Source organism: Hippoglossus hippoglossus, chromosome 6 (assembly GCF_009819705.1).
Source record: "Hippoglossus hippoglossus isolate fHipHip1 chromosome 6, fHipHip1.pri, whole genome shotgun sequence".
NCBI lineage: Eukaryota > Metazoa > Chordata > Actinopteri > Pleuronectiformes > Pleuronectidae > Hippoglossus > Hippoglossus hippoglossus.
This window is the reverse complement of record NC_047156.1, coordinates 5,696,952-5,722,976: the sequence shown is the minus strand read 5'-3', so window position 1 is coordinate 5,722,976 and position 26,025 is coordinate 5,696,952. Positions and strand designations below refer to the sequence as shown.

The following is a 26,025-nucleotide window of genomic DNA, read 5'->3' as shown; positions in this document are numbered from 1 at the left end:
AAACAGCCAAACCAGAGGGCCAACGCAAGACAATGCATTAATCTATCAGAGCGGCTCACACCATCGCCTCTCATTAGAGCTCGACCTCCTGACAAACACCCTCCACCGATCATATGCTGCCTCCGCTGACCCCTCACGTCTGCAGCAGTCAGTGATGTGATGTGACGTCAGTGGTGGAGGAAGCTCTGCGGCTCCTCAGGCCTCCTTCCTTCGGGCTCCCTGTGAGCCAACAAGTAATATATTCTTTTGTCCGCGCCTAATGAGGACCCAATCGGCAGTTGAGGCGTGTAATTAAGGCACTTTAATTGAGCCTAATTAAGCTAAGTTGTAGAGCTAAATTGCAAAAGAAGAAAACGGCACAGTATATAACACTAAACGAATAGATTGAATGTTAAAAGAAAATTGGACTCTTTACCTGTAAGATTCTTACATCAGTATGGAATTTAATAAATGTGTAAATTGTTATTGAATAAAGGTATTAGAATAATTTGACTTGAGCGACGTTAAACCTTAAAGCATCTTTTCAGTTTCTATGTAAAGGGGATAATTGTGGTGTGACAGTGGTCGTGTGAATATAAACAGTGAACACACTTCTCATTCATTAACCTCTAAAATGTTTAATATATCTGTTGATATTCATTTGTTCATCTACATTTTAATAGTGTCTGTGAAGTTCGTAAAAGCAGGTTGTGTCTCGTCTTCGTGTCACTGTGACCGGGTGAGGGAGGTACTTAGCAGTAATAATAACAATGATAATATAGCAATAATGATAGATTGGCTCCAACCTGCATGACCCTCGAAAGGATCAATCTAGATGATGGATGGATGCATGAGTGGATAATGATAATATCAATAACAATTATAACAATTTTACATAGTAAGGAAAATAAAATGCAAATAAAACAAACGGAACAGTAAATAATGACAGCACCTTGTTCTCGTCTACATCTAATGGATGATGCTTTTATCTCATTCTTCTAGTTTAATATTTGAACATCTCAAAACGAGCTTAATAATAATTAATTTGTTGATCAATCAGAATCAGGTTTTATTGCCAAGCAGGTTTACAAATATAAGGAATTTGATGTGGTGTATTTGTGCAAGTATAAATATAGAAAATATAGAAATAGGAAACCAAATATATGAAAAATACTGTAAGCAACATATTATCTATAATATAATTACATACATATATTATTGCAGTATAACATTTCACAAAAGCTGATCTTAACCTGCATATTTATAAATTTATATTTATTTATCATATTTGATAAATGCGTAAATGTAACGCAGTTAAAAAGTTGAAAAATATAACGGACTGTTAATGCGTCCACAATCCACCAATCAGCCGCCCGAGCGAGCTCTGTCTCGGCCAATCACAGAGGAGAAGGAGGGGCTTAGGTGCAAAACAGCGGAAGTAGATCACTGGGACGTAAAGACACAAACACGTAAACACGAGCTGTGCGTAAACTGTAGTTCTTAGTGCTGCGAGCTTCGTGGTTTTCCGTCATACTTACGTAGGAAAGTAACGTATTCGACAAAAACACGCACGTATTTCCCAGCGGACCGCGTCGTGTTAGTGTCGGTTCTTCTTATTGTGCTTTTAAAATACAGAGTTTAACATCCACCTGCAGCTGGAATTAAAGGTAACGTCATGTATTTTCACTGTTTGTCGTGTTCAAGTATTTTTTATTTTGTTTATGGAGAAAAGAGTTAAACGCTTTTTACTAAAATAAAACATCGAGTTGTTGTTGACTCGGGTTGTTTTCCTCCTTTGATCGTGTTTTTATCACACACCAGTGTTTTCTCTCTATAGAAAGATATATAAACTTCATATAAACAGAACATAGATCATATATTTTATTTATTGTATTATTTTTCCCTTCCAACGTATATATATTTAAAATTTTCACACACACATTTATCCTTTTTCTCTTTGTACCTCATTTGTTGTTCACTGTGCTTTCAGATTTTAATATTTGATTTGTTTATTCTTTCCTGTACGGCTCATTGAATCTAACTCTGTGTATGAAAAGTGCTTTATAAATAAAATGGCCTTCCCCCCACAGATAATGCTGAATGTTCATTTATAGCCACAGCTGCTTTCAATTCCCTTTTTGTCATTTGTCCTGTTTGTGGTGTCTTATCTTGTATTCTTCTTCCAGACCATGGCAGTCGAGCTACAGCGCCCCCACGTGGCGGCGGCGGCCTGTCTCCTCGTCGTGCACTACCTGGCCGGGGTCCTCTCCATCCCGGACCCCCGACAGAGGGAGGCCCTCATCCAGCAGGAGGCCTCCATGCAGACGGGTGGGCAGGTGGTGCTGAGCGATGCTGAGCAGCGTCTGGACGCGCTGCTGTTTAAGATGAAGCAGAGGGAGGTTCTGAGAGCGGACTTCCCCCCCGCCATGCACTTCTTCAAGGCCAGAGCCCTCATCAGGTCCAGTCCCATCTTCAGCCTGCTGCAGAAGATGCCTAAAGGTACGTCCAGTGTCACAGTGTTCAGTGTGTTTATAAAAGGTTTGTACACGTCTTGCACTCTGGCCGTTGTCTTAGTGGAGTTGTCTGCTTGTGAGCTGTAGTTTACGATCAGTACCTTCCTGAATTAGATTTTTGTAATAGTCATCATTTGAGCCTGAGCAATGGATCATTTAGCCGATAAAAAACAGCTGATTTGAGCGTTTCACACATTTATCGGTATCAGCATTTATATTTGTTGATATGCGCTGACATGGAAACTTTTATTTTAAATATATCGGCAGCAGGAACTTCTTAATTCCCTAAAATCGGCATCGGCTTTCAAAATCCACATCGGTCCGGGTCTAGTCTTTATCCTAGCTGCTTATTACATATGTTAAATACATCAAATACGTAAATTATATTAATCTCTGAGAAAACACTAAGCATCATCTTCTAAACTGGAAACCATCTGGTCTGTCAGATAGCAAGAGATTGTGAGTTTTTTGTTTTTGTTACTCGTGGTTTTTGTGTAAAGAAAATGTTTCTCTACCAGATGAAACATTGAACTAGTTAACTGTTAAGTTTATTGACAGGAAAGCAACTATTTTAATACACAATAAATTTAGTCTCAATAAAGAACGTTGGCAGATTTTCTCGTCATGTAACTAAATATCTTTAAAGTTTGGATATTTGAAGACGTCACCTTTAAGCTCAACATGTTTTACTGCTACGTGACATTTTAATGCATGAACCAGGTTATCAACATATTGTGACAATTATCAGTAGATGAATTAAACTCTTATTAATGCACCACTGACATATTTTAATAGAACTCTTTGGAGATGCTGTGAAAAATGTGGAATCCTCCATTCAGGATATTTACGAAACCTCTTAATTGATAGAGTCATGTTTGTAGTAGGTATTCCGGTTCTTTATGTCGAGATAATTCTATAATTTTCTGTCTCTAGGGGGCGCTCTACACGTCCATGACTTCTCCATGGCTGATCCAGAGTGGCTGGTGAAGAACGCGACCTATCGGCCCCACTGCTACATGTGCTTCACCGACAGCCACTCCGTCAGGTTCATCTTCTCGTCTCAGTGGCCCAAACCTCTGCCGCGCTGCTCCCCCTGGAACCTGCTGGAAAACCTCAGGGCCAAGACCAGCAACACCACAGACCTGGACGACAGGTGAACCACACTTTGCTGCCGCTAAGACTTCAGATAGAACAAAGATTTGATGTGTGAAAATGTCTTCAACTTCTGATCAGTTGTCCCTTGGACTCAAAGATGAAGTGATTGGATTTCACTGGCCAAAGGTCGAAGGTCACAGTGACCTTATATGAATCTGGAAAGAAAATACATTTTCGTTAAACCCACTAGTGAAGCGTGAGGTCACCGCTGCAGAGGAACCACCTTACAAGACAATTTTACTTGGAGTGGACGGCCATCTACACAGAAATGCCAAGAAATAAACGTTGTGGACATTTTTATTTGTTAATCAGATCATAACTGTGTCTTCATATCCACAGCATCCTGCGTAACCTGACGCTCTTCACGGATCAGGATCCAGAAAGTGTTTACCCCAGTCAGGATGTGATATGGAACGTGTTTGAACAGTGCTTCTTTGCACTGTGGGGTCTGGTCACGTATGCTCCCGTGTTCAGAGACTACTACTACCAAGGCCTGACTGAGTTCTACCTGGACAACGTCATGTATTTAGAACTACGGGCTTTACTCCCACAGGTGAGCTTATGTCTTCGAGTATTCCGTGTATTCTCCTGTCTATTAGTATAATTGTTTTTAAGTTACTTTTTCTTGATCCTCAGATATATGAACTGGACGGCAGCACTCACGACTCAGCCTGGACTCTGAAGACCTACCAGGACGTCACCAGACGGTTCACAGACGACCACCCAGACTTCTATGGAGCGAGAATCATCAACACAATCAGCAGGTGACTGCTCAGAATGCCTTTCTAATTAAATTGACAGATTCCTCTGAATGGCATTCGGCACGTTGCCCTCACTAGAAGATATCAGAGGATGTAGACATGGTCACACTGACACAGAGTTTTCTTCAGGCAGGTGAATATAGCCACGATGAATGGAGCTGTGGAGACGGCCATGAAGCTACAGAAGGACTTCCCAGACATCATGGCTGGTTTTGACCTGGTGGGTAGCAACAGAACCTATAGTATGAATAGTGTTGAGCAGCAGAACGTGGGCACAGTTTGTACTGATTTTGTCTCTAAAAAACAGAATGACACCAAGGACCAACAATCCCCTTAAATCAAATAAAGCTGCACCACATATCACACTCATAGATATCAGCTTCCTAAATGTGCCTGGTTTTTTTCATCAAGATCCATGAATTGTTTCCAGGGAAAATTGTAAAAATGTCCAAAAAGGCCTAAGAAAGAGGTTAAAGAAAGTGAAAAAATCAAATGGGCTGTTTCAGATCACCAAAAACAGTACTTCCTGTTTATTGAGTAAAGGGTTCACTTTGTCCCTGCATGTGCAGGTGGGCCGCGAGGACACAGGCCGACCGCTGTGGTACTACAGAGAAGCCTTATCACTGCCGGCAGAGCGGGGGGTCACGCTCCCTTTCTTTTTCCACGCTGGAGAGACGGGTGAGTTCATCAGTGTTTGATATGAGAAGTAACTTCATTCTTTACTGTGTAGCTCATAAACGAATCTCGACGCCAGAGGAACAATAATTCATGTTTATTTCTGTGTGACGTTTAAAAAATATCATCGAAGGTTTAACTGTTATCTTTATTGAACATACCCGTTAATGATTCACAGAAAAGTCAGTAAAATCTTGGATTTGATAAATGGTCCATGCTATTTTTTCGCAAATAACAGTTCTTCATCCTCAGTTTTAAGATCCTTCTCTTAATGCTTCACTTCAGTCGGTGCTGCTGGAGAAATGATTTGTGTCATTAGTTCAAATATATGATACTTGTTTAAAATCTGAGCACATCACACCCGTCAGACATCTCTGAAGGGGTCACTGACTTTTTCTTTCCACTGTAGATCTTAGAGAAGGAAGTTTAAATGTTTAACTCAAGGATTTTGTATTTGGATCACCGTGATTAAGAGATACTATTACGAGAACTCCAGTAAGAGTAAAACAAATTAAATGCGTGAACAGATCGGTCCGTGTCTTTTAGCATCGTTTGATATTGATTTCTCTTGACTACACGCAGACCTCGAGGGCACGGAGGTCGACCAGAACCTGTTGGATGCTCTTTTGTTCAACACGTCGCGCATTGGCCACGGATTTGCTCTGCCACGCCATCCAGTGGCCAAAGAGATATCCAGGAAGAGAGGAGTGGCTCTGGAAGTTTGCCCCATCTCCAACCAGGTGCCCTGTCATCTTGTAAACGGGACTCTACTCTAAAATAATGTTTTCCATTTTAATGCCATCTCATCACGTCCTCATTCAGGTGTTGATGTTGGTGAATGATTTGCGAAACCATCCAGCAGCTGCTCTGATGTTGGAGAACCACCCGATGGTCATCAGTTCTGACGACCCGGCCATGTTCGGCGCCTCCGGCCTCTCGTACGACTTCTACGAAGCTTTTGTGGGCTTCGGTGGGCTGAGCTCCCACTTGGGTTCCCTCAAACAGCTGGCCACTAACTCCATTAGGTGAGGATCGGCTCAGGGTGGGATGAACACATTTACAGTTAATTCAATGAAACCGCTCTCTGACGTGTCCCTGTCTATTTTTCCAGGTACAGTTCTTTGGCTCCAAATCAACAGGAGAAACTTTTGGCTCTGTGGCAGAGGAAATGGGATAAGTTTGTCTCAGAAACTGCCTTTGAAGCAAGAAGACCTTAATGTTTTTTTAAGCGTTTTTTTATTCAGTCAAATTACTTCATGCATCCTTTGGGAAAGGAACGCCTCTTACCTCAGGTGGATTACAAATGGAAATGATCAATGTGAACACAGCTGGTTTGTGTCAGGAACAAAAATGACAAATTTGACACGTTACAGTTGGAAAAGCACAAATAATATAAGATAGTAAATGATTTGGCCAGTGTGAAACAGGCTTGAGCTGTGCCACGTTTATGTTTTGGGTTTAATTCAGACTTTGCTTTTGTATTTGCACTTTAAGATTCATGTTTCTGGTCGAGGTGCTAAGTACTGTTTGATTTCTCTTTGTGGTTTGCTTGGGCTTTGTAACGCTGAGAAGCCCAGTTCCTCACCCGCCGACAAAGGCCCCCCCGATCGCAGCTAAATCGCCGTTGAATCAGCAGTTGTGTCGTGTGAACTTTGAATTAGAGTGTACTAGGTAGTTTGTTGAAATGGGTGTTAAATCCTGTGGGGCTCTGAACATTATTCTGTGAAGACAGTGTTGTTTTTTTTATGGGCTTTTAATCAACTTTATTTGATAGGCAGAGGGTTCAGTGGTGAAAGAGAGAGAGAATGGGGGGGTAGACGCTGGCCGCTGCAGAGGCGTGTGGCCTCATGAGGCGGCAGCTCTACCAGGTGAGCTATACACCACCCCCACAGTATTTCTTTACTTGAGTAGTATCTAGTTTTTATCAATCAATCAAATTTTATCGAATGTGAATTTTTTAGCTGTCATGGGAATATGAAAGGGTCTTGGCTTATGTGAAATGCCTCAGTCCCTTCCCCCCAAGGTACGGTGAGCTCAATGAGGAGTACAGGGCGGAGGAGTGTGGTGTTGTGTTCTCGTTGGTAACTGGAGCTGCCGGCTGTGATCGACTCTCATGTTCCACTCATGGTCAGAGGAAAAGAGTCTCGGTCCTGCTCTCGGCTCGGGTACTTCTCCACATCGTCCGTCATCTGCTGCAGGTGTTGAATTTGAAGAAGCTTTCCAGGTCGCTTCCGCTTTCCATGTCCGGTTTCCTTAGAATGAGAGTTTAGAGACACAGTGAGACGATGCACTCTGTGTGGAGTTTAAAGAAGAAGTGTTTTCTAAGTGTTACTGACTGTTGTCTCTGTATTTCGGCCAGTTGGAAGTTGGAGCTCTCCACGTGTCGTCTCATCTGCTTGCTCAGTTTCACCTGCTTCCTCTCTAATAGCAGAGCCGAGCGAGCAGAGGCCAAGCGAACACGATCGTGTTGCTCCTCCTCTCGCTTGTTCTCTAATTCGATCCTCTACAGACGCACAGAGAACAGACATTAGACAGGTTCTTACAGAATTGAAATAAATGATCAAAAAGAGCACGTGTGTGTGTTTTGAGTGTCATTTGTTGCAGTTTGACCTTTTTCTCCTCTATTTGATTTCTCTGGAACTGGAGGACCTGCTCCAGAGTCTCAGGGGGGGGTCTCAGATCATAGCCTGGACACAGACCAGGTACTCCCCACCTGCCCAGGGCGGGATTGATATCCACACCTCTGTTGTCCCCATCATAACTTTGCTGACGGCGCTTCTCTTCAATCTTTGACAAAACACACAAAGTGAAAATGAGAGCGTGATCGACAATATCAGTTGAGTTAAACTTCAATTCTCAGCTTAAACTTCATGAAGTTTAACACAACATTACCACAGAAAGGCAGTTGTCATTAGTCATTAAACATCTATATTTACTCCTCATACAATGGAAGTGTGAAAAGCAACCCTGCCACTTTCATCCCCACCCCTCACTCTGAACATCTGTTCTTGCTCTGTGTAACTCTGGTGAGTCTATCTGCATTGTAAAGACAAGACTGGCCGATGCTTTGAGGACAACACCAAGTTGCGGTTATAGCTTTTAAGAGTTTGTTCATTTCTCAAATATTATGATTGAAACATAATCATTCCATCCCCTGAGCCTGTCGCCCTTCAGTATGCACAGTGAATGACTCCTGACAATCCTGTGTCTCTATTCCCAGAGGAAAATAACACTTGAAAACTGACTGAGTTTTCTCCATGATATGGTACAAATCTGGGGGCTGTGTGCATCTGAGGGATCAAAATACAAACATCCTAAAATAAATATCTTGTTCCCACAAGATAATAACTTGTGCTTATTAGATTAAAAAAGCAGTGACTTTAATGATTTACCTTGGCCAGATTGAACTCTTTTGTGGCAACGGCTTCTGCCCTACTCCTCTCCATCTCCAGGGTCTGAAGCTGCAGAGCTCTGTTGTCCATCTCGACTCTCTTTTGATCGTAAAGCAGCTCTGGAGGCCAGAGGAGAAGGTGAAAGTGAGGCTATGTTTCCTGTGTATGAACCGAGGGTGTGTATCTTCTATGGGATCAGACAAACTTACTTTCTAGCGTTTGCTGGTGCCTCTCTGCCGCCCGCTCGCTCTGCTGCTGGTTGCTCCACTGTCTGAACTGCTCCTTCTGCCTCCGCAATCTGTTCTTAATCTCTGGGTCTTCACCCACAAATACAGGAGGCATCACTCCTGGTTTTCTCCTGTGGTCTGTGTCGTTCAGGTCAAACTCCTGCTGGCTCCGAGGCTGCTGGTGCTGCTGCCGGTAGTTGACGAGCTCCATTTGCATGGCACGCTTATTCTTCTCCTCTTTCTGTTGGAGAATGCAAGCTGCTTTGCTATTATGGAGCGTTTCAGCATCTACAGTGTAGAGAGATGGGGAAAAAATCACACACAGACATCGTCGCATCATTAGAAATTATGAATGTCTATAAATGTAAGTGGTAATATATGGGTACACAGATGTTCAAAACACAAACCTCCTATGTTATTATTGGATTCTGTTTTCACTAAGTGATAGTGAAAGATTTAGACGTTAAGTTATTTGATATATTTGAATCAATTTGTCAAAATTGTGTTGACCTAGTTGAATATTTACATGTTCCTGCACATCATCATTTCAAACAGTTAAATAACAATCTGTTGAACCTGTGTGATTGTCTTGAGCAGAACTGATTGGTCAGTTCAGACTAAACCAACCCACATAAAATTGGCTAGAAGGATTTAGATTGAACAGTTTATATTGTTTTAAGGATGTAAAGATTTTAAATATAAAAACATGTAAATATCTGTTAAACATGAATATTAACTATGTATGATCATACATTTATTTTTGTAAATTAACTATAATATATGAATAAGTTCAACCTCTAAATCTTAAAATAGGATTATATTTAAACTTTTTAGAGCGCAACCAATATATCAGTTGGCCAATAATTGGTAATTGGTATGCGCCCAATATCGAAATATTTATATTTTTAAATATTTAAATTTCCCAGAATACAAAAAGCAGAGTTTAAATATCAAGCCTCAATTACATTTCTATGTTTGGGGTTTGATAACCACATCTTAGCAATCATCGTCTTAGGTATCGGCCCCAAAATGTCCATATCGGTTTGGTTCTAATCCTCAACTAGATCGTTTCCTCTGTGTCAGATCCTCACATCACAGCAGCTGATAAGAGCCAATGAAACCAGGTCACATGAACTAATTAACTCACCGTGAGCTTTTTGTTTCTCTTCTTCTGCCTCTTTCAGTTTCTTCTTCTCTTCCACCTGCATGTCCAGAGCTTCCTTGTCAACCTGACAATCGAACAGCAGAACAAATATCAACTGAAATGTTCATTTAAATACACGTCTCCATAATTAGCACTGCACGTTAGCATGCTTAGCTAGCTTCACTGAGGAGTTGTAGCCACTTACTCCAATGATCCTGAGTTTGTCATTAAAGATCCGCTCCCTTCTTTCGGCCTCTCCATCGCGACGTCTCTGCAGATTCGCCTTCGCAATGCGTTCTTCGACGGTTTCAACGATAAACATTTTGAAGCACAAACTGTAATTTTGATTTTCCTCAACTTTAACCCCCTGATCACAACGCTTACCGTGCACCAGAAACCTGAAGAACAAATCACAAGTCCAGAAGCACCTCCATTATCAAAGGTAAAAGGTCAGATTAATCATTATAGGTTCTTCTTCAAAGGAGACTTCATTCCAATGGTGTCTGAGAAACCTAGAAAGAGCCTTTCTGATGCACTCCCTTTTTTTCGGGGGGGGGGGGGGGACTACCATTGTAATTTGGATTAAAATGAGCACATTTCAAGACGCGTTTTACACATTTAAATGCAGACATTTCTTAGGGTTCACTTACTTTTTCTTGCCACTGTAGATCTTAGAGAAGGACAAGCTCCATGTCAGGGTTTGAATGTTTTAATCACCATGACTAGAGTTAAATAAATCAAACACTTGAACTTGACTTGGAAATTATTGTGATACAGTAACAGAGCAGTCCATGTATTTGTTGCTTTATTGTGATAATGTTATATATCGAAATCTAAAACAAGGTATCATGCAAACTAACATTGTATCAGTCAGAGAATTCACAGTAAGTAAGGTTTACAGAGAGGAGACCAAATAAAACACTTGAGCAACATCTTTATTTATTATAACATAACAGGCATTTTGATTTTAATATCCCTCTAGTACACTGTCATCTTGTAAACAGTACGCTACACTAAAATAATGTTTTCCATTTTAATGACATCTTATCATATCCTCATTCAGCTGATTTTAAATTTTTACTTGAATGTGTTTATTTTTTTATCTTTAGCTTTCATGGGTATATAAAAAGGGCTTTGGCCTCTGTTCGCACAGTTTAAGAAATGTATTTTAATTTTTTTAAACTGCCTGATAAACATTAAAAGTATGATTGCAGGAAAGCCAAGAGAATTATGAGCAATTTTTCAGCATCACTCAGACATATTAAAAGGTTGTAAACTCAATTTTAAATAATTAAACAGCTGTTTATTGACTGTGGGTCAGTTTATTCTGTTCTTATCATGTAGCACCGTCGTGAGTACTTCTCCACATCGTCCATCATCTGCTGCAGGTGTTGAAATTGGAGAAGAAGCTTTCGTGGATGCTTCCTCTTTCCATGTCCGGTTTCCTTAGAATGAGAGTTTAGAGACACAGTGAGACGATGTGCTCTGTGCGGAGTTTAAAGAAGAAGTATTTTCTAAGTGTTACTGACTGTTGTCTCTGTATTTCGGCCAGTTGGAAGTTGGTGCTCTCCTGGTGTCGTCTCATCTGCTTGCCCAGTTTCACCTGCTTCCTCTCTAATAGCAGAGCCGAGCGAGCAGAGGCCAAGCGAACACGATCGTGTAGCTCCTCCTCTCGCTTGTTCTCTAATTCGATCCTCTACAGACGCACAGAGAACAGACATTAGACAGGTTCTTACAGACGGATTTTCTAAATAAATGATCAAAAAGAGCACGTGTGTGTGTTTTGAGTGTCATTCGTTGCAGTTTGACCTTTTTCTCCTCTATTTGATTTCTCTGGAACTGGAGGACCTGCTCCAGCGTCTCAGGAGGGGGTCTCAGATCAGCGCCTGGACACAGACCAGGTACTCCCCACCTGCCCAGGGCGGGATTGATATCCACACCTCTGTTGTCCTCATCATAACTTTGCTGACGGAGCTTCTCTTCAATCTTTCACAAAACACACAAAGTGAAAATGAGAGCGTGATCGACAATATCAGTTGAGTTAAACTTCAATTTTCAGCTTAAACAAAAATAAAACTCAAAAACATGCATTGGAGGAGCAGCTGGCACTAGTCATAAAAGTTAAGTGTTCTTAAAGCAACGAGACGAAACTTAGTTTTTTACCTTAAAATAGCTGCATCAAAATAAGTTTGATGGTTCACTGAATCAGAATAGGGAGAATTGAGCCTTTTCCATTTCTTCTCCTCACTCTGAACAACAGTTCAGCTCTAGGTAACATTTGTCATTGGGTACGATCTCCTGTGAGAAGCGTGTTACTGACTGATAGTCGTAGCTTCGATTGTCGGAATCAGGTGCAGCCAGTTCACGAGTAATGCTGAACTATAGGTCAGTTGAGACTTTTAGATGTTTATCTCCAATATTCAGCAAGGAAACTTTTAAGAAATGAAGAATTCTATACAGAGTTTGGGGTAACTGTTACAGTAGCAGCTCTTCGGGTTCAGGAAGCCGGGGATCATGGGTAATAATCCACCGTTCAGTTGAGTTTCATTTCACACAGTGGGACTATAGAGTCAGAGCTCCAGTCAACACAGTGATAGCCCAACAGAATTAATCATGTTTGGCTGCAGAGGGCGCTGTTGCTCAGTAAAAAGTTACATGGTGTCTCATTAATGGTACATGCAGCTAAAATGTGTTTATCTCCGAGATTCCTCCTTTGTTGGTTTAAGGATTTAAAAATGTGTCTACATGAATGACTTACCTTGGCCAGATTGAACTCTTTAGTGGCAACGGCTTCTGCCCTTCTCCTCTCCATCTCCAGGCTCTGAAGCTGCAGAGCTCTGTTGTCCATCTCGACTCTCATTTGATCGTCTCGCTGCTCTGGAGGCCAGAGGAGAAGGTGAAAGTGAGGCTATGTTTCCTGTGTATGAACCGAGGGTGTGTATCCTCTATGGGATCAGACCAACTTACTTTCTAGCGTTTGCTGGTGCCTCTCTGCCGCCCGCTCGCTCTGCTGCTGGTTGCTCCACTGTCTGAACTGCTCCTTCTGCCTCTGCAATCTGTTCTCAATCTCTGGGTCTTCACCCACAAAACCAGGAGGCATCACTCCTGGTTTTCTCCTGTGTTCTGTGTCGTTCAGGTCAAACTCCTGCTGGCTCCGAGGCTGCTGGTGCTGCTGCCGGTAGTTGACGAGGTCCATTTGCAAGGCACGCTTATTCTTCTCTTCTCTGTGTTGGAGAATGCAAGCTGCTTTGCTATTATGGAGCGTTTCAGCATCTACAATAGAGATTGAGATATGAAAAAACACACACACACTGACATGGCATCATTAGAAATTATAAATATTTATAATTATAAGTATATCCGGTATACAGATGTTATCAGTAAGTGATAGTGTCAGATTTAGAGGTTAAGTCAATTCATATGTTTTAGTTAATTTACAAAAACATTGTTTACTTTGTCAAATATTTACATATTTATATTTACAGTTACTAGTTAGTCAGTATAAATATTTAATTACAGCAAGCAATGAGTGCCATAATGAAGAAGTAGAGGAATTTCCCCTGCAGTAAAATCTTCTGAAAATGGACATGCAGTTAGTGAGGGTCACCAGAGTGAAGTGAAAAGTATTTGTCTCCTCTTAAGGATGTATTTTAATGATATTTAATAAAATGCTTATGAATCCAGGTCCCATGAACTAACTGAACTAACCATGAGCTTTTTGTTTCTCCTCGCGTTTCTCTTCTCGTTTCTTCTTCTCTTCCACCTGAACGTGCAGAGCTTCTGTGTCCACCTGACACACACACACACACACACACACACACACACACACACACACACACACACACACACACACACACACACACACACACACACACACACACACACACACACACACACACACACACACACACACACACACACACACACACACACACACACACACACACACCAACTGAGATGTGCGTCTAAATACACACTTTCACGTTAGCATACTTAGCTTAGCTCACATAACGAGTCACTTACTCCCATGGTTCGTTGTTTATCGTTAAAGATCCGCTCTCTTCTTTCGGTCTCTCTGTCTCGACGTCTCTGCAGCTCCGCCCTCTTCGAACGATCCGAGGCTAATTCTGCGTTAAACATGTTGACGCACAAGCTCGAGTTTATTGAGTTAAACTTTGCGTTAAACACGGAGCTCGGTCTTTTCCAAGAGAACAAACGTGTGTCTCTCTAACACTCCGGTTGCTAAGGAACCAGAGGCTCGAGAGCCTCCGGTAGAAGTCGGTGTTTCCCGCTGTGTGGAAGCCCAAGAGCGCCACCTATCGCCTAAAAGAAGCTGTAAGAACTATTTCAGAGTTTCACGTCTTTGTTTGAAAAATCCTCCCGACTGTAAACAAGTAAACAAACAAACAAATAAACACAAAGAACAAGCAAACAGACAAACAAACAAACGAACAAGCAAACAAACTAGACAAACAAGCATGTAAACAAAGTAGACAAACAAACATGTAAACAAATAAACAAGCAAGTAGACAAATAAGCAAGGAAACAAATAAACAAACAAGCAAACAAACGAGTAAACAAACAAACCCAACAAGCTCCTTGTTGCTCCAACAGGCAAAACATTGACATTTTAAACCGAGGGTGTGGTTATTACAATATAAATTCGACATACACGTCGAGATTTTACAAAACATTAACATTCATATAGTTCATAATAATAAAAACTAGATTTATTCATAAATTTTATTTATAATTAGCAGAGTAATTTTCGAAATTCATTTCTAAAATAACATTTATAGATTCTTCCCTGATATTTGACCAACTTCTGCACTTTAAGTATTTCAGTAAAAAAAAAGTGCTTGTAAAAGTAGAATTTGTTGCATTAGTTCTGTTCGTCACACAGTAAACTGAACTCTCATCAAACCTTTAGATGAGGCTGTGGGAGTTTTGACGGCTCATCACAGCCTCCGCTGCTTCAACACAGGAGCCGCTGAGTTTTTAAAGATGAAAATCAATAAGATAACTGGTTGGTTTTGCTGTGGTGAATCATTTAGTGATGTAATGGTCCCCTGGACGTTGTTATTCCATGGGATCAAGCATTCATGTAACATTGAGTCTTTATACAATAACCTGATCAACAGAGCTGAACACACAGACACAATTAATCATGAGTCATAAGTTTGGATCCATGAAAGAAGATCTAAACAATATGGGATTTGCTCACTTATCTTCTGCTGTAAATTGAAATCCTTTAGTATTTTTCAATTCATACCATCATTCTGACCTTTGGTAATTCAATTGTGAAAATGATTTGCAGCCGTACTGTGGACACACAAGATGTAAAACAAATCTACAGGGTAAAGTCAATTCATAACTCTTAAGATTTACAAAATGGGGATAAGACACAATTTAAATCACAGTCACATTTCTTAAACTTTGTTTTTTATATTTTACACATTATTATTTCCGTCACCTCTTGTTGGCCCCCCCACACACACACACACACACACACACACACACACACACACACACACACACACACACACACACACACACACACACACACACACACACACACACACACACACACACACACACACACACACACACTTTTTAAAAGGCTTTGATTATGCTTTGGACTTTCCATCTTTGACCAGAGCATTCCTGTATTAGAAGTTTGGCATCTTTAATCTCCAGGCATCTTTTTGTCTGTCTGTTCTTCAGCTCTTTGCCCTGGAAGACAGAACAGTGATGTAGTGATCAGCGTGTTGTGTTTTCACCCCCATCCGATTGTTTGTGAGCAGGATTACACAAAACCTACCAATCTATGAAACTTGGTGGGAGGATGAGACATGGGCCGAGACAGAAGCCATTACATTGTGACACAGATCCACATAAAGGGCTGGATCCAAGATAGTGTTTTTTCTACTTTCTTCAAAACTGCAAGATTTTCCTTAATTTACCAGGAAATAATCTATGAATCTTGAAGAAAAAGATTTAGGGGACTGATATCTTTCAGTTTGTGCAATGTGCTGCAGCTTGAATGGATTTAAGGGGACTGTTGGGCCTTTTGCAACATCTTCCATGACGTTCATACACGTGTTCTGATGATGGTTTATGTTGTTGTACCTGATTGAAGTCCCAGTATATCCCCATTCCTTTCTGAATGGCCTCCTTGCAGTCGTAAAGTCCAGGCTCGGTTTCTGTTTCGCCGACATCGGTTAAACACTGGTTGTCATCGTACTTGTGGGACTTGATGCCACCGATGTAGAGCTCACCAGTCGTGCGGTAATACGTGAACTAAAAAAGACAAACTGGTCAGAAAGCAGGACGGACGGTTAAATAAGACAAAGACGACAGAAGGACTAGAGTTGGATTACTTGGGGTCCATAATAGTGGCAGTGGAAGGCGATGGGTCTGTGACCCGGCACTGGGCCTTGGTCCAAGCACATGTTGGCGTCGAGATTCTTCATCTGTCAGCGAAGGAATTTGTGCAACTTTATCAAACGTGAGTTTAGTCATGAAAGCACACAGGATGATATCTGATACTGTGCTGCCACCTACTGAGCAATGAATGAAACTAAGCTTACTCCTCCATAGGCCAGTATGTTATCCCAGGGATCCAACTCGGGATACACGTTCTCCAGGTACCATTTGAAAGGTTTGCAGCCCAACCTCTCTCGGAGTTTTTTCCTCTCAGACACGTCCCCAATGTCAAATCCGTGATTCTGCAGAGGCAAAGAACTGGGCATCGTTTGTGATATTGTGATTATAGACATTTAAAATCATTCCCCCGTCATTTAAGCACTTGAAGACATTCAGTGGACAAATAACTACAAATATTTTCAGTGCCACAAACAGGGCTTCACTTCTCGACTGTATGTTGATGCACCTTAAATGGCAAGTTCCAGGCCAAGTTGACGTTGTGTTTGTATTCATCCATCCAGATTTCTGCTACCCTCAGTGTGTTTCTCTTCATGGCTGGACTCAGGTTGAGCATGTAGGGCTTGTGGTTCCTCTCGATGTGGGCGATCTTGGAGCAAGGCACCACTTCAACACTGCCTCCACACGTCCACACCTTTATGAGCAAACAAACAAAACAAAAGTGCACTTAACTTCATCCAGGAAGCTCCATTCAATCGGTTTAAAGGCTTTATCAGAAACGGTTGACAGCTTTTTTTTACAAACTCAAATCACTTTATCCTGCAACTATTGTGTTCTGTCTTGCTGCAACTGGGCATGTGTCACCAGATGTAGGATTTAATATGAGATAGGTGAAGTTTACTCACACGAATTCCCAGCTCAACATTTTCCCCACCGTACACTTTCATTCCGTCATCGAGGACTCCGATCTCCCCAAGAAACGTCCGATCAGCGACTAGGATTCCCATTACGGATGGACTCCTCCAGAGAAAGATGAAAACGGTAACTACTGGGTCCTTTAAAAACATCTTTTACACAATGCACCACGACTGTACAAGATGCAATTAATAAGAACATATTCATTTAGAACAAATATTGATTGGTGTCACTTGAACTTACTTCCCGGGCAGTGAGCTGTCATTGAGCTTGTAATACTCGGGCCTAAATCTTTCGTACATGCACCACAGAGTCCAGTCGAAGGCGTGCGCTGATGGATGGTACTGAATGACCTTGAGGTCATGGAAGTTGACTTTGTCAAACACGGGCGACACCACCACTGTACGGTCGGCTTTGATTTGAGTGAGCAGGGGTTCGGCCCTGTGGAGGAGAGACACACTTCCTTAATTTAAAGCTCCGCACAGTAGGTGCGCATCAGTTGGTCCTCGTCTTTTAAAGAATAATTGAGAGTGATGACTGTATATTTTACACATTTTAACAAGGATCAGCAGACGTTTTGTGTTTTTATATTTCATCGAAGTTTCAAAGTGAAGACTCCCACTGTATGTCTTTGTTTTCTTGTCCTGTACCTTTAATTTTGATCATTTTTATTATCTGTACCGTGTGCATTGGGGTCGTAAGCCAAATTGTACCTCGCGATCATGAAGATGATCCATCTATACCGAACTATACTTTATATTATTGTCAGTGCTTGAAACAAAAATAAAAGCTCAACAGCATTTCAGCCCCTTTCTCACCACATCTCATGGACCTCGATGTGTGCGTCCAGGATGGCCACCACGTCAGCAGTGGCAGCTCCCCACCCAGACACTCGGGCGTAGGCGAGCCCTCGCTGCGCGCTGTGCCTCACTCGAGTGATGAGAAGAGTTGGGTTCTCCCTCTCCAGTGACTCCACGTGCTGGTCAAGGTCGCCCTTCAGGTCCTCTGGATTGAGGAGGAGAATGTTGGCATGTATTGAGATCACGGGAGAACAGGGCTCGACAGATAGTTTTTGGTCTCGCAGGTTTAGACACGACTCAGGTAACAGTTTCCACGACGTTTTTCTAGAATGCAGAGCAGCAAAATGTTTTATACACGGAGGAGGAGTCACAGTTCTGATCACACACACGGTCCCTCACACCTTCACAAGCTATAGTAAACATTTCACTACAATAAATACTACTTCTGTGAAATTCAATGTTGTGACTGTATCTGAATAGAAGTTTTAGTTTGTAACCAACCAACCATGAGAGCTGCTGTCGTCCACCAGTATTATCTCCTTCAGTATGTTCTCGGGGGTGCGGTCGATGATGCTGCGCAGCGCTCGTTTGATCACAGACAGCGCTTCGTTCAGGTAGATCAGCACCACTCCCAGACTCGGCAGGTCTTTGGCATAAGTCTTCTTCACACACCTGATCAGAGACGGGGACTTTAAACTCAAAACAACTGTCAACTACTGTTTGCATTAGAAAGTTGTGTAAATGCAGAAAGTCTGACGTGGCATCGCACCACTGACTTCAAATGTTGCTGAACAGTAGTTAGTGATCGGTGGATGGTTGGTCAGGCACATGTGGAAAAACACTGATGCACCGCTGGATAATGTGCTCAAAGAAATGCAGCATGTGTGGAAAGAGCAGGAGAGGACAGTGGTACCTCGGATCCCTGGTGTCTTGAAGAACTCGGTCCAGAGGAAGGCGATCGCTGAGGAAAGCGTTGTATCCGTACTTCTGAAACAGATCCTCTGCCTCTCGCTGCTCGTCCTCAGACAGATTCTCCCCCCACTGCTTGAACAGGGCAGAGTCAGGAAACAGTTTTTTGTACTTTACCGCTCCGGGGGCCTTTTGGATCTTTGTCTCAGGCTGCTCTTTCTGCTCAGGCTGCTCCTTCTGCTCAGGCTGTTTCTGGCCTTGCGGCTGCTGTTTGGCCTCCACAGCTTTTCCGGATCTGTTTCTGTCGTTTTCCAGCATTTTCAGCATGGCGTCCTGCTTTAGTCCAAAATCTTCCAGCATTTTGTCTTGACAGATTTGAGAGATTGAGGATGAAAAGGCAGAATGAGCCGGAGACATTATCTTTTTTTATAATACTAGACATGGACATTTTAACATGTAAAAGACAACATGTGGTGCGTTATTTGCCAATTTATGAAATCAAATGTAGTATTTCCATTGAGATTCACGTGTGCATCTTCCCTTGATTTATTCTGTATCACATTATAATATTTTATATGTTGCCAGGGTTAAGTTAGCAGCAGCACATTCTTCCACTAGATTTTAATATGGCATTTTATTTATTGTCATTGTACTGCTGCAGACAACACAACCAAATAGCAATGGCACTCCGAACAGCATGAACATTTTAGATTAAAATACATAAAGAAAACATTATAGAAATCAGAGCCCAACAAGTTTCTTGGCAGTCTGATAAAAAACAGCTGATATGAGCCTTTCCCAGTATCTGTGTATATTTGCAGGTATGACAACTTTTATTTTACCCAATAAACAAAAGCAGAAAAGACGTGCATTGATGTTTCTTTATTTAATGTATATATAAAATATATATTTCTATACAATTGGTCATATTTGTGTTTTCTTTTTTATATAGAGTTATTTATACAAACGTTTATGGTTCAACTGTACAAATCCTCAACTCTCGATAACGTTTTGTCGCGATGCTTGATAACGACATCTATCTCTTTATTTATCTTTTAAACTAACGTGTAACCTGCACTGAAGATTTTGTGTGTTGGTATTTTATTTCTTTTTGTTATATGGGTGTGGCTATTTTCTGGTTTCTACCATATCACACACACGTATTTTTTACATTTCAATTTTTTCGAATTTATGTTGAGTGACATAAACTTAACATTTTTAAATTGCTTTTTCATTGACAAATCTGATGTTTTAAGTGGCTGCTCCTCTACTTATTAAGCATATGGCAGGTTGTATATAAGTAAGCTTCAGTGAAGAACTTAATGTGTCATGAATCTGAAGCAGTAGTTTGCACTCACACATGTTGCTGAGTCTGGTGTCCAGCTCAGACAGGCTCTTGGTCCCTCGGGTCGCGTCCAGCTCGGGGTAGGTCCCTTCTTTCAGAAACATGCCCACGTTGAAGACCAGTGCGATCCCCGCCAGTAAGAGAGCAGGCCGGTTGATCCACGCTGCCCTCATCCTGACGCACCGACGCCCGGATAGCACCTCACTTAGCCCGAGCGGCTCACAGACACACCGACACAGACACCGACACGCTCCGGGTCTCTGATGAGGAGCAGGTGACTCTGATCAGTGCTGGAGGAAAATCACCTGTGGTGCTGGTCCCAAAAACCACTGGATCCTACAACTCCCATCATGCAAATCGGCCTCTGAGCGAGACGGATTCATAGAGTTCACAGGAGGAACATAGATCAATCGTGTCACATGTGTGAACCGCAAATTTGTATATTTAAATCATAGTCAGGCATCAAAACATCGTGGCTCCTGTATCGTGGTGGCATCTGATCGTGGTGGCTGCTGACCGTGGACTAGGATCACAACAAGACTGCTTGATATGCAATATTTCTTCTCTGATACTCTAGCATTACTGACAATAATCCATCAATTCATTGACCTTCCATTATGCTACAAACTGTTTATTCTAATCTATGCTGCAAATACCCTCATCTTTCTGATGTTCTCGTTACACGTGTCCGTCCTGGGAGAGGGATCCTCACACGTGGCTCTCTGAGGTTTCTACGTTCACCCTGTTAAAAGGGTTTTTTGTTTGTAGTTTTTACTCTTACTCTTGTTGAGGGTTAAGAACAGAGGATGTCACACCTTGTTAAAGCCCTATGAGACAAATTGTGATTTGTGAATATGGGCTATACAAATCAAATTTGATTGATTGATGGTGGTGAATTCTCTTCAGAGACTCTGTCATTGTAACATCACGTCTAATGACAACAATCACAATGAACACATGAAAAACAGTCAAATCAAGGAAACCCTGAAAGGATAATTTTTTATTTATGTACAGAATATATGTTACTGACAATAGCAGAGGTATCCTCTGACTGCCGGAGCGAGAGTGACATTTCTCATCAGGTTTAATAGTTGACAGGCTTGGCTGGCTTCGCGTCGTCCAGGTCCGCCTCCAGGTAACGGAATCGGCGATGGCGACGCAGAATCTCGATCGCCTTTTGTTCTACGGTGGAAGGTGTGATCCCGAGATCCTCCAGACCAGGAAGTCCTGGGTACTTCATGTCTGTTATGTGAAACTGGAAGAAAAAAAGTGCAGCAGAGAATTAGGCCGTGAGGTTTCTTTTAACTGGAATAAGCAGAAATATCAATAATGTAAGTAGAAGCTCGACAGTGCAAAGTCGTGGTTTTCTTACCCTGTCGATTTTGTCGGGGGTCGTCCAAGGCTCAAAAGGATTCATTGCAAAAAACTTAGCAGCGAGGCTGAAAAGAAACAACAGTAACAATGACGTCAGTGTGCAGCAACAGCTGGAGCTTAAAGACACCACATAGAGCAGTGCTCACAAACCTTTCCAAGAATAATATCACTTTTTAATTCCAAACGTAAGTCGAGATCTACAACCCTGATATCTTCCCAAAACCCCACTTACATGGGTCATATTTATAGCTAAATGAAATGTTAAAATGTAATATTTATTATTTTTGCAATCTCTGTAAAAGGCTGAATGTACGAAGCATAAATATACACAAAGAAATGCCGTTATGCAACTTTATCTTTTCAATGTACAATATTCACATTAATATCAATTCATATTTACAGCATTTGCTCAATGCACAATATTTCGCTTCTCAGTTCAACAATATGTTTTGCAGAGGAGCTGCTACTGCAGCACAATGTATATACATAGGCTTTGCATGGATTATGGCTATAAAGAGGACTATTGGCTCGTATAAAAGTAGTGCTGTATAGTGCTAACCACAAATTGCCCCTGACAGTTGTGAATGATGTGCAATAGAAAACGTGCTGCATTAATGTGTGTGTGAGTGGATGAATGTGGTCGATTAGACTGGAGAAGCCCGATATAAATGTAGTACATTTACCAGGTTGAGGGAACTTACTGATAGAAAGGACGGGGCAGGGGGTAGGGCACAAAAGGTCTGTGTGCCACAGCGTAGATGTACTCCACCAGGTCATGAAGGAGGTAACGGTTCGGGCTGCGCGACAACACAAGACAAGAAAAGACAAAAACAATCTATTAGAGAAAATCACATTCAATCACTGAATTAGGTTCCCAAACACTTGTGTTTGCTGAACCTGAAGACAAGTTTTCAAACCTACCCAACGAGTGCGAAGGTCTTTCCATTAGCGTCAGGGTCTCTGACAGCGTTGATGATGGCCTTGGCAACATCCACCACCTGAGGAAGGAGATGGAGAGTTCAGTTCAGTTCAGTTCAGTTCAGTTTAGAGTCCAAAAGGAATGTCATGTCCTTCTGAATATCAACATGTGACCAATAATGTCCCGTCACTGTGTCTGCTACAGCTTAAAACATTCCTGTCATCAAATGTCAACGGAAACTGAATCAGCCACGTGAAGCTACTGAGTCAGTTACTGTTCTACATGCAAATGTGGCTTGATTAGAATCTACTGTATATCAGAAAAGTCCCTTACATGAACGGGCTGCTTCACCGTCTTCCTCCCCATGCCAATAAGTGGAACAGCGTTGCCAAACCAGCGCATGTCTGAAACAGGATTAAAGCCAAACATGAGACTGGCTAACTGTGAGAAGTGGAGGGAGTTTATGTAAATTCTAGAACAGTAAAATAATCCCAAAGTTTGAAATGGTCTCATTCACAAACAAACAACTTCTTACTTGCGTAGTAGTTGAAGAATCTGTCCTCTCTCCCATAGATCTCAGAGGGCTTCATGATGATCGCCTCAGGGAACTCGTCTCTCACAGCGTTCTCTCCGACAGCCTGTGGTAAAGGAACATGACGCACAATGATCACCTAGATTTAAAACACACAAACCTTCTTCACATGTTAATGTAGCCAGCACAAGGTTCAAGATGAATTTTGTCTTGGGCTCTGCACCCATATCTGCACTCAAACACAACCCCAAAGTTGTTTTATAGGCTCAGCTACCTCTCCCTTTAAGGGACTCTGAAACTTCACAGTAGTGTATGTGCAAGACATAAACATATCAGAAGTGATGCACTTTAAAACTAAAACATATTAGTGTGGATGAAGCCTAAAAGTACCTCAGCAGACAGAAAAAACAAACAACAAACACACCAGCTCTAACACGAGGTTGGGTTAATGTTAGGAGTGGGATCGATGTGCATTATGTAGAGAAACAGCCCACCTTGTTCCTCAGGTACTTGGACTGGCTACGTATGTCAGCGTTGAGGTGAGACATGTGGACAAGTTTAGTGATGCCGGCCTCTCTGGCTGCCTTGGCAATCTGCTGAGGGATGGAAACGAAGACGTCCTCAAAGCAATAGTTCCTTCACACAAAAAGAGGGAAAATGCAGTGAATGTTTACTTATAATTTACAAGCCGAAACAGTCAAAGTCATCCAACGTGTGACACACCTTGTTCCGTGGTGGGATAGGATTAGAAATCAATTGACAGAACTGAACATGAATCACATGCTTTAATACCTGGTCTCCCACTCTCTGCCCACCAGGTTGATGACCACGTTAGAGTTCTCCAAAGCATGTTTGATGGAGTCTTTGTTCCTGGCATCCCACTCCTGCCACAAGACAGAACACAGACACCACATTTACATTTTTATTCATAAATTCTTAAATACTTGATTGCACCAGTAGAGTATTTCTACAACAACTGTCTGTGAAGTCTGAGAAATGTGCAAAGTGCAAATCTCACCATGAAAATGATTTGTCCAAGGTCACCCATGGGCCTGAAGTACATGAGGTCATACTGATCACAGCGGTGAGGGATGACAATCTGAGAGCCCATCCGACCTGCAAACCATCATCAGATACAATCACCTCTTTGCACCGTCGATTCAACAAGGAAAACAACGTGCACAGCAATACAATTAATATTAAAACATATTTAAGATAATAGAACAAAAACTGATCAATACATTTCCCCAAACAGATCCACCAATTATATTGAGACAGTAATTCAATATCAAAACTCTATCCACAAGCACCATCTCTGGTTTTGGGAAAAGCAAGTAAATATAAGTGTGTACATAGTTTAACATCAGTGTAATGCTGTATTTTTAAACTCACCCAGCCTGCTGACCACATATCGCCCCAGGAAACCTGTGGCACCGAACACCGTGGCTGCTATTCCGCTAGAAGAGGAGCGCCCTCCTTTCCCTTTGGGAATGACTGCATGGTGCAGCTTCCTCTGCTGGCCCGTGGAGACGCAGGCAGCTGACAACACAGCAGGGGAGCAGCTACCTATCGAAAAGGAGAGGAACACAGGCAAGCGTTCGGTCAGGATCAAAAGGGAGGATTGCATTCAGGGAACTAAACTTACTGGGGTTTAAAACAACGGCCGTGCAATAAACCCTGCTTTGATCTGGGTTCAGTCTTTGATGAAACTGTTTGTGGTGTCCTTTAACTGTAAGGTCTTAAACTGAGAAGTGTTTCTTATACATCTGTTGGTATGAATAATATCAAATATTAGAAACACCTCTCAGCTTGATGCATTCTATTCTCAATGAGCACTTTACTATCTGCTTACTCCTGCAATAACCCAATGAATCACCCAAACATGTGGGTGACAGCACTGCAGTAGATAAAACCATTCAGATACTGGTCAAGAGCTTGAGTTGATGATCAGAATGGGGGAAGAAGTATGCTGGAGTAAGATGGGATTTGCATGGACAACCATCTCTAGATTTCACTTCTGTGCAAAAGAAACCTGACAGTTGCACGTCTGCAGGTCAGGAAGGACGACGCGAGGTCAGGAGAGGAGCCGGACTGATTCAAAAGCTGAGAGAACAACTACAGCAAGAGAGGAAACCAGTCTGTTTGACTGAGGTAAGCAGAATCACACATGTATCGGAGGCTGATGGTGAAACTACCACTTCAAAGTACATCAGTTTGAATGTACGAGGCACCACCCAGTAAGAGAGGATATAAGCAAATGAATATCAACAACACATCAGTTATTATTTATCTTAAGAGGCTGCCAGCTTGATATCAATCAATCAACCAATTAACCAATCATTACAGTTAATTATCATCCAAACTAAGAACCAACAACTGAGACGTTGAATCTTAAACACACAGTGTTGTGAGTGTCTCGAACACACGTCACGTCACGGTGGCCAAGCGGAGAGGACACTGACCAACACTGGAACTAAACTTAACGCTGTATCCTTCAGCAGTAGTTCCACACATCGATGCTAGCCTTCAGCTTTACACTGTTAATTACCCTTGAAGTGCTGCACAGGTCTAACTGGCAGCTAGCAGCTAGCTGAGGTGCTAGCAGGTGTTTAGCCGGTTAGCAAGGTCACTGGATCCGTGTGATCGGTGTGAGCACGGGGGCAGAGATGTGATCACACAGACGAACAGACAGTCTCTAGTTTCCTCTAACACACACTTCTACACGAGCTCTGGCGACGGATCAGACGTTACTCACTGCAAATCTTTGGAAGGACATTAGCAGGACGGCTAACCAACGCTATGGCCGCCATCTTCCCCAACTACGGCGTCCCGTGCGTGTCAAAACACGAGAAACGTCTACGAGGCGCTGAACAGTGACGCAAAAAAAAAAAAAAAAACAGGGGCCAAAAATACCAGCGGTGGTTTTTTAAAAATGTTTTAAAGTTTTCTACACTTTTAAAAATGTGCAACACAAAGTGCAACACGAGTTATTTATATTTGC

At 42.0% G+C, this 26,025-nt stretch overlaps 5 protein-coding genes across 5 annotated transcripts; 1 reads left to right on the top strand and 4 right to left on the bottom strand.

Annotated features, from left to right (window-relative positions):
* Positions 1-1,413: 1,413 nt before the first annotated feature.
* Positions 1,414-7,649, top strand: ada2a (adenosine deaminase 2a). Its single transcript, XM_034588212.1, has 10 exons — positions 1,414-1,646; positions 2,166-2,478; positions 3,426-3,645; positions 3,987-4,200; positions 4,284-4,411; positions 4,538-4,628; positions 4,978-5,086; positions 5,666-5,823; positions 5,906-6,108; positions 6,195-7,649. Exons 2-10 carry the CDS (start codon positions 2,169-2,171, stop codon positions 6,298-6,300), a joined length of 1,539 nt encoding a protein of 512 aa, XP_034444103.1. The 5' UTR covers positions 1,414-1,646; positions 2,166-2,168; the 3' UTR covers positions 6,301-7,649.
* On the bottom strand, positions 7,269-8,990 carry LOC117763256 (RIB43A-like with coiled-coils protein 2). The gene is made up of 5 exons (XM_034588219.1): positions 8,685-8,990; positions 8,476-8,594; positions 7,694-7,870; positions 7,420-7,586; positions 7,269-7,335 (listed from the first exon to the last, which is right to left on the bottom strand). The coding sequence occupies exons 1-5, from the start codon at positions 8,917-8,919 to the stop codon at positions 7,269-7,271; spliced, it is 765 nt and encodes a 254-aa protein (XP_034444110.1). The 5' UTR covers positions 8,920-8,990.
* Positions 8,991-11,027: 2,037 nt separating this feature from the next.
* ribc2 (RIB43A domain with coiled-coils 2) lies at positions 11,028-14,125 on the bottom strand. The gene is made up of 7 exons (XM_034588213.1): positions 13,870-14,125; positions 13,555-13,636; positions 12,814-13,119; positions 12,605-12,723; positions 11,656-11,832; positions 11,376-11,542; positions 11,028-11,291 (listed from the first exon to the last, which is right to left on the bottom strand). The coding sequence occupies exons 1-7, from the start codon at positions 13,984-13,986 to the stop codon at positions 11,222-11,224; spliced, it is 1,038 nt and encodes a 345-aa protein (XP_034444104.1). The 5' UTR covers positions 13,987-14,125; the 3' UTR covers positions 11,028-11,221.
* A 1,326-nt stretch (positions 14,126-15,451) lies between these two features.
* Positions 15,452-20,630, bottom strand: LOC117763070 (probable polypeptide N-acetylgalactosaminyltransferase 8). The gene is made up of 11 exons (XM_034587937.1): positions 20,213-20,630; positions 18,859-19,219; positions 18,451-18,617; positions 17,964-18,150; positions 17,389-17,586; positions 17,136-17,250; positions 16,739-16,924; positions 16,437-16,574; positions 16,227-16,319; positions 15,976-16,146; positions 15,452-15,579 (listed from the first exon to the last, which is right to left on the bottom strand). Exons 1-11 carry the CDS (start codon positions 20,370-20,372, stop codon positions 15,460-15,462), a joined length of 1,896 nt encoding a protein of 631 aa, XP_034443828.1. The 5' UTR covers positions 20,373-20,630; the 3' UTR covers positions 15,452-15,459.
* A 542-nt stretch (positions 20,631-21,172) lies between these two features.
* On the bottom strand, positions 21,173-25,902 carry ndufa9a (NADH:ubiquinone oxidoreductase subunit A9a). Its single transcript, XM_034588683.1, has 11 exons — positions 25,780-25,902; positions 24,417-24,590; positions 24,043-24,140; positions 23,817-23,908; positions 23,519-23,660; positions 23,028-23,130; positions 22,826-22,896; positions 22,495-22,571; positions 22,275-22,370; positions 21,572-21,638; positions 21,173-21,454 (listed from the first exon to the last, which is right to left on the bottom strand). The coding sequence occupies exons 1-11, from the start codon at positions 25,832-25,834 to the stop codon at positions 21,284-21,286; spliced, it is 1,146 nt and encodes a 381-aa protein (XP_034444574.1). The 5' UTR covers positions 25,835-25,902; the 3' UTR covers positions 21,173-21,283.
* Positions 25,903-26,025: the final 123 nt, after the last annotated feature.

What these genes read in the sequence shown, in the direction of transcription:
- ada2a (XM_034588212.1), top strand. Translation starts at nt 2,169, where the DNA reads ATGGCAGTCGAGCTACAGCGCCCCCACGTGGCGGCGGCGGCCTGTCTC. An exon ending in TACGGGCTTTACTCCCACAG is followed by an intron (nt 4,201 to 4,283) that starts GTGAGCTTATGT and finishes CTTGATCCTCAG; the next exon opens with ATATATGAACTGGACGGCAG. An exon ending in TTTCCACGCTGGAGAGACGG is followed by an intron (nt 5,087 to 5,665) that starts GTGAGTTCATCA and finishes GACTACACGCAG; the next exon opens with ACCTCGAGGGCACGGAGGTC.
- LOC117763256 (XM_034588219.1), bottom strand. Translation starts at nt 8,919, where the DNA reads ATGCAAATGGAGCTCGTCAACTACCGGCAGCAGCACCAGCAGCCTCGG. An exon ending in GCACCAGCAAACGCTAGAAA is followed by an intron (nt 8,595 to 8,684) that starts GTAAGTTTGTCT and finishes TCTGGCCTCCAG; the next exon opens with AGCTGCTTTACGATCAAAAG. An exon ending in ATCAAATAGAGGAGAAAAAG is followed by an intron (nt 7,587 to 7,693) that starts GTCAAACTGCAA and finishes GTGCGTCTGTAG; the next exon opens with AGGATCGAATTAGAGAACAA.
- ribc2 (XM_034588213.1), bottom strand. Translation starts at nt 13,986, where the DNA reads ATGTTTAACGCAGAATTAGCCTCGGATCGTTCGAAGAGGGCGGAGCTG. An exon ending in ATAAACAACGAACCATGGGA is followed by an intron (nt 13,637 to 13,869) that starts GTAAGTGACTCG and finishes TGTGTGTGTCAG; the next exon opens with GTGGACACAGAAGCTCTGCA. An exon ending in ATCAAATAGAGGAGAAAAAG is followed by an intron (nt 11,543 to 11,655) that starts GTCAAACTGCAA and finishes GTGCGTCTGTAG; the next exon opens with AGGATCGAATTAGAGAACAA.
- LOC117763070 (XM_034587937.1), bottom strand. Translation starts at nt 20,372, where the DNA reads ATGAGGGCAGCGTGGATCAACCGGCCTGCTCTCTTACTGGCGGGGATC. An exon ending in GGACGACAGCAGCTCTCATG is followed by an intron (nt 18,151 to 18,450) that starts GTTGGTTGGTTA and finishes TCCTCAATCCAG; the next exon opens with AGGACCTGAAGGGCGACCTT. An exon ending in CCTGGAACTTGCCATTTAAG is followed by an intron (nt 16,575 to 16,738) that starts GTGCATCAACAT and finishes TTGCCTCTGCAG; the next exon opens with AATCACGGATTTGACATTGG.
- ndufa9a (XM_034588683.1), bottom strand. Translation starts at nt 25,834, where the DNA reads ATGGCGGCCATAGCGTTGGTTAGCCGTCCTGCTAATGTCCTTCCAAAG. An exon ending in AAGACCTTCGCACTCGTTGG is followed by an intron (nt 22,371 to 22,494) that starts GTAGGTTTGAAA and finishes GTTGTCGCGCAG; the next exon opens with CCCGAACCGTTACCTCCTTC. An exon ending in CTGCCCCGTCCTTTCTATCA is followed by an intron (nt 21,639 to 22,274) that starts GTAAGTTCCCTC and finishes GTTTCTTTTCAG; the next exon opens with CCTCGCTGCTAAGTTTTTTG.